The 6,751-nt window shown below is 37.9% G+C and overlaps 1 protein-coding gene across 1 annotated transcript; it reads left to right on the top strand.

Annotated features, from left to right (window-relative positions):
* Window positions 1-44: 44 nt before the first annotated feature.
* Window positions 45-2,573, top strand: SLC10A5 (solute carrier family 10 member 5). The gene has a single exon (XM_030839185.2). The coding sequence runs from the start codon at window positions 1,167-1,169 to the stop codon at window positions 2,481-2,483; it is 1,317 nt and encodes a 438-aa protein (XP_030695045.1). The 5' UTR covers window positions 45-1,166; the 3' UTR covers window positions 2,484-2,573.
* Window positions 2,574-6,751: the final 4,178 nt, after the last annotated feature.

Raw genomic sequence — 6,751 nt, 5'->3', positions numbered from 1 at the left:
GCTGAAATGATTATATGATCAGAGACTACTAGATCTGTAGGCTCAGTAGTAGATAACTGTACTGGGGTTTTTTTGTTGTTCTTTTTTTTTTTTTTTTTTTTCTTTTTCTGCTTAGCATCAGAAGCCCCTCCTCTTGTTTGGGAAACAGAAAGCATTTGTGAATCTGTGGGTTGAAGTTCAAAAAGCCTGACTCTTTTCCTTATTCCAAGACAGGCATATGACCTAAGTTGGGTCAATTGAATATCCTTGCCATAGCTGTGAGTAAGGAGTCGTGTTACTAGGAAGGAATAAAAGATTAGAATTAGTCAGTGGGCTTCGACTGCCCCATTGTGTCAGGGTCCAAGTGTCCAGCAGCAGTGGTCCCTTAACCAGGCTGTACCTTTGGCCATGGATCTGGCTATGTGCTCTCCCTAGGTTGCCAAGCTATCTGGTAACCATCCAGGAATTTTTTTTTCTACCTAAGGACACCACAAACCGTTTCAGTTTTTGCCTAACTGATACCATCACTGTTTAGAGTCACGGGAAAACCCTAACTAGCCTAAGGATGCTGCAAGGCCAATGTATGGGCTCTGCAGTTTCCTGAGTAATGATGAAGAGCCAGCAAGGCTAAGCTCCAGGAGGGAAGAGTCACCTAGCTTGATGACTGTGGTATACTCAGCTCCTAGCTCAGGGCCCTAGAACACAGATTCCGTAAATTTTTATTTGATTCTGACCTGAATGAATAAAATAGTAACACCCACCTCTAGGCCTCCTCAACGTCTATTTAAAATTTTTGGATCCTGTCTGCTTTTAGTGTAGATTTTCCTTAGGAAGGAACAGAACTCAAAAAAAGATGACACTAAGGTTTTAAAATCAAATAAGTAGGAGGCTGTTTTTCCAGTGGCAGAAATGAAGTCAGGAGTAAAGATTAGGTTTCTGCTGTGATAAACTGAACCTGTTAAATGCTATGACTTTGACGTTTCGTAACTGTAGGTTAAACCGTTATGTCACTCATTAGATAGCTCTGTATTTGTTTGAAAAGTACAAGAGTCCCTCCTACTGGACTTTGATCTAGCAGAAACAACTGTTACCTAACAACCTCAGACCATCACTGGAACACCTGTATGAAGAACGTTCTTTAGTTTATTTAAATGGTTTTGCATATGTAATTTATTTAAGGCTTCAAAATGATTAGAAAACTTTTTATGGTCCTGCTTTTGTCGTCTGTGACTCTTGGGGAGGCAAGGAAATCGTTTCTCAGTTTTCTGAACATAGAAAAGACTGAAATACTATTTTTCACAAAGACTGAAGAAACTGTCGTTGTAAGGTCAAGTTACAGAGGTCAACAGCCAAACTCCAGCTACCTCTTTGTGCAACTAGAAGATCCTAAAATGCTCCAAGTGGTGAATGTGACTAAGACCTTATCAGATGTTACCAACTTTAACATAAACCTGGTGACAGATGAAGACGGGGAGACAAATCTGACTATTCAATTGTGGGATTCTGAAGGTAGGCAAGAAAGACTCATTGAAGAAATAAAGAATGTCAAAGTCAGAGTGCTCAAACAAAGACAAGACAGTCTTTTCCAGACATCAAACCTTATTGATAGAAATATCCTTATGCTTTTTCTGCCAATGATACTGTTAAATAAATGTGCGTTTGGTTGTAAGATTGAATTACAGGTGTTTCATACAATATGGAAGAGACCTTTGCCAATAATTCTTGGGGCAGTTATACAGTTTTTTCTTATGCCATTTTGTGGATTCCTTTTGACGCAGATTTTGGCATTGCCTGAAGCACAGGCTTTTGGATTTGTAATGACCTGTAGCTGCCCAGGAGGGGGTGGGGGCTATCTGTTCGCTCTGCTTCTAGAAGGAGATGTCACTTTGGCCATTTTGATGACTTGCACATCAACGTTATTGGCCCTGATAATGATGCCTACCAATTCGTACATATACAGTAGGATGTTAGGGTTATCAGGTACTTTGCATATTCCTGTTTCTAAAATTATGTCAACACTCCTTTTCGTACTTATACCTATATCAGTGGGAATAATCATCAAGCGTAGACTACCTGAAAAAGCAAACTTCCTGGAGAGGATCATTAGGCCTCTGAGTTTTATTTTAATGTTTGTAGGGATTTATTTGACTTTCAGAATGGGATTAATGTTTCTAAAAACAGTGAACCTAGAGGTGCTTTTATCGGGTGTCTTAGTTCCTGCTTTGGGTTTGTCGTTTGGGTACTTTTTTGCTAAAATGTCTATGCTGCCTCTTCCTGTTTGTAAAACTGTTGCTATCGAAGGTGGGGTACTGAATAGTTTCTTAGCCCTTGCTATTATTCAGCTTTCTTTTTCACGGTCCAATGCAGACTTGGCTTCTGTGGCTCCTTTCACAGTGGCCATGTGTTCTGGATGTGAAATTTTACTGATCCTTCTGTTCTACAAGGCTAAGAAAAGATGTATCCTTATCATAGAAGAGAAAAGAAAGAAAAATCCCCTGGTCTAACAGTTAAAGCTTTACTGAATTTTCCTACTCTGAATGAGGTACTGTGGGAGATTCAAAGAATATCTGAAATGATGCCTGCTCTCAACTCACTTATGATCTGATTGAAAACTTGACATTAGGGGAGAAATATATACATACATATAATCATATGTGCTAAACACCAATGAATAGTACAGACAGTTAAATGTACAGGAATTCGGAGGAAGGAGACTACTTTTCAACTGTGTTGGCTTGGAAATGTTCTATAGAGTTGGATTTGAATATAATACTTTATTATGGTCTCTTGAACAGGAAGGAACAATAAAAAAAAAAAAGTCCTCCTATAGTGATTATGATATATCCCAAGTATTTACGGAAGGGCTGCCCTTCCATAATAGGCATTTGGTAAATGCTCACACAGTGAATGAATACGTAAATTCATATTTGGAATCAATGTCTTAAACTAAATATAGCATTTCTGCTCTCATAATTATACTTCCTCCTGTCATCCACGTCTCCCACTAAAGACGTTACCATTTACCCTGAAGCACAGGGTCATCTCTTCCCCCTCTTCTCCTTTCTTCCCTCTTCTTTTTACAGGCAATTTCCTGTAATATCTTTTTATCAGTCTCCTCTCTATTCCCAGTACTACCACTTTTGTTCTGCCCTAGACTGCTGCTTCCCTAAACCTTTCTTACCTGGCTTTTGGCCTCTCTGTCCACTCTCCAAGCACTGGCAGAACTTTGATCATGTGCTTTCCCTGCTACAAAACTTTTTGCCTCTTGAATAAAGTCTGTATTCCTTAGTGAGGCATTTTGTACACTCTGCTCACTGACTTCACTCTAGCGTTCCAGTTTTATCTCCCCTCCCACTTCTTTACAGGTAGTCTTTGCTCCAATCAACAGATAACTTGATAACTCATGACTCTGCCTTTGTTCACACTGTCCCTGAAACCTGAGGGGACCACGTCATCTCTGTCTATATTTTGATCACTCTCACAGACCTGGCTCAAATACCACCCTTGCCATGAAACTTTGACTCATCCCCCTTAGCTACCGGGAACTAAAATTTCCTCTAAATTCTCATCACAATTTTTTATGCTCATAGTACTTAGCCAACCTGGCTTGCATTACAGCTATTTGTGTTCCTATCGTATCCTCCCTATTTTGCTATAAATCCTTGAACATGCAAATTATAAACATAATATAATATGTAAACAATATAACAATATTAACAGTACAATATAATAGTATGAACAGTATAATATAATAATATAAACAAGAGAATACGATAACTATTCATTTTGATACTCCCCATAATATGTAGCATATTTCCTGTGTGCTTATTCAAATAAGTATTGAAGCACAGACTAGGGCCCAAATGAATAGTATGTTCGTTTTTATACCACTGTTGAGTTTTCAAAAGCAATTTTTAGTATCTAGTTCCAGTTTGCACTTCTCTGCAAAGAAAGTGAGGGCATCAAGAAAGAGAAATACCACTCTAAATAATTCTGCTTCCCACATTTCCCAGGCCTTTAGTTATAGGCAAATTACTTAGCCATCCTGTAGTACCATTTCCTTACATAAGAAATGGAGATAATAGTGTAAACTCCATCAAATTGTCATAGGAATTAAATGAGATCATATTGACAATGTACTTAGAACAGAGTACATGCTCAGCAAGTATTAGCTGCTATAATTATTTTACCAGACTTTAAACTTTTGACAGTGATGTATCTACTGTTGGTTTGAAATACTAATCTGATAACTCTGCATAAAGCCTAAAACTTCGAGCATTTTCCTGTTAGTGTTATTCACCATCTTACTCATAGTATTAGGGAATTTTTGTTCAGTTTGCCAGCTGATAAGACAACCAAAGTTCTTTTTTTCTTATTTCACCAAATCCAGTATGTTAATACCAAGATTCATCAACGTGCTGGTTTGGCATGGTTATTATTCATTTTATAAAATGTTAATTGCCTACATGAAATACTTTACTACTGACTCCTTTAAATGGAAATCTCCACTTAGGGGCTTAAAATATAATTAAGCTTGCATAAATTTGACTTATGTACATTTTCATGAACATATTTTACTGATTGGGAGACCAGAAACTGCCTTTCTAGTTGCTCTTTATCCTTAACTTTGTGGTCTCGAACAAGACACTTCTCTGCAGTTCAGTTTTCAAATCTGTAAAATGAAGAGATTCAACTGAGGTTTAAGATCTTGCTTAACTCCTAAGCCTGTAATTCTGGCATAAAACTCTGGGACATTAACACCACGGGCAGGGCAATGGGTTCAGGTTGACAAGAGTAACCACTCACAGTTGCTGTTTTCTACTTAAAGCAACAACCAAAATATAAGTTTCTTGAGAGCAGGGACCACATATTATTCTTTGAATTCCCTACAGTTTTTAACCAATACTTTTAATTGAGTTGGTGCTCATAAAACATTAAATTAATTAATCATTAATATCTATGGAAGTCAATATCATATACTCTAGGGCCAGATTATGCCGGGGTCTGCAATTTCAGCTCTGTCACCAACTGGTTGACATTGGTCAAGTTACTTAATCTCTCTATGCCTAAATTCATGTGGAAAGTGGGGATAACGATAGTACCTACCTCATGATATTGTTGTGAAGATTAAATGAGTTAGTATTAATAAGGTCCTCAGAATAATGCCTAACACATAGTAAACTCTATAATTACTATGGTTACTCTCTGTATGTTTGATCTTGCACCTTAAAAGCAGATTAATGTGTACAAATGGAATATATTTTATTTATCTTATAGATGTATCATGGAAGATTGAGATTTTTATGTAGGAAAATTTGTCTAATTTGGATGGGGATGAAGTTATTCAAGCTATTTATTTATTGTTTAAGAATGAGAGGCATAAAGCAGGCTAACTAATTGCTTGAGTTCATACCAACCATTTGTCCAACAATAATCAGTATCAAGGCTGCAAAGAACAAAAGGCTTTATTTGAAGTCTTAAGAATTGCAATTCAGGAGACACAGATTTGGGACTTCCCTTGTAGTCCAGTGGTTAAGACTCCACACTGAAGGGAGCCTGGGTTCAATCCCTGGTCAGGAAATAAGATCCCACATGCTGTGCAACATGGCCCCCAAAAAAAAAAAAAAAATTATTTTAAAATTAAAAAAAAAAAGAGAGAGAGAGACAGGAGACACAGATTCGGGTAAAACTGAAAGAGTATTGCAGGGGAGAGAAAGGAGCTTATGCAGGCAAAAGCCACAAGATTGTTCAAGAATTATGACTGACCCTGATTCAAGAAAGGAAATATTTGTCCTTAAGGCTCTCATGAGTTATTTTAGGGTAAGGGTCCAATAAATATCTTGAGTTTCTGGAACATTGGGTAGATGTTCTGGATGCATGTGTTAAGATAATAAGTGGTCAAAAGTTTCATTTTGTCTGAGACATGCATAAGTCACACTTCCTTGATGGCCTCCTGGCTGGCTCCATTTTAGAGAGCTCTCTTAGCAATACCAACTCCATTTTGATTTTCCTTTCACACGTTTTACACAGCCATGATTGGTTAGACAAAAGATCCAGAGGTAGAGGGATAAGCCATTTTTTAAAAAATAAACTTTCATTCCAACCTTTAATAGAGATGATTCTATGATACATTTTTTTCCAGAACTAAAAACTCTGTCTGTAATTCCAACCTATGTTATGTCAAAATGTGAAATCTTGTTAGGTATCCTGAAGATTCCACCCATAAGGAACCTGCATTTTGTGTTTATAAATTTTTGTCATTTTTAATCAAAGTCCACTGAATAATTAACTATTAATTAAGAAGGTCTTGGTAGGTGGAATCTGTATGTGTTTTTTTTGTTTTTGTTTTTAGTGAAAGGAGTTGCCATTTAAAAGAAGTCAGCTCCAGGGACTAAATAAAGTTAGCAAGATACCCAAGATTGCAGGGGAAGAAATCAGCATGCAGGGTGCTCTTTATTATGCAAATACAAGGCACCTATCACTCATGTAGGTGATGACCAGAGCACTCTGTGGCTTGACAAAGGCCATCCTTCCCAGAACCCCTCCACGAATAGTCAGGTGTCTGGGGAGGTGTCAGGGGCATTGGATCTGGCCTGTCTTCCATTTTGAGGTTTAGCATAATTGGAACCTCTGTCATGGATGTAAGTCCGCTGGTAGGAAAGGATATCAGAGGCCCCCAAGAGGGACCCCATTAGGGAAGTCTGGAACAGTGATCTGGTCACCACGCCAGGGAGCAGATTTTGTCCTGGTATAGTGTGTGGCTAAGGCTGGA

Source organism: Globicephala melas, chromosome 17, assembly GCF_963455315.2.
Source record: "Globicephala melas chromosome 17, mGloMel1.2, whole genome shotgun sequence".
Taxonomy (NCBI): domain Eukaryota; kingdom Metazoa; phylum Chordata; class Mammalia; order Artiodactyla; family Delphinidae; genus Globicephala; species Globicephala melas.
The sequence above is the reverse complement of the archived record's forward strand: the minus strand, read 5'-3'. Positions and strand labels throughout refer to the sequence as shown.

Excerpts from the sequence above, each read along its gene's own strand:
- SLC10A5 (XM_030839185.2), top strand. The coding sequence starts at position 1,167 with ATGATTAGAAAACTTTTTATGGTCCTGCTTTTGTCGTCTGTGACTCTT.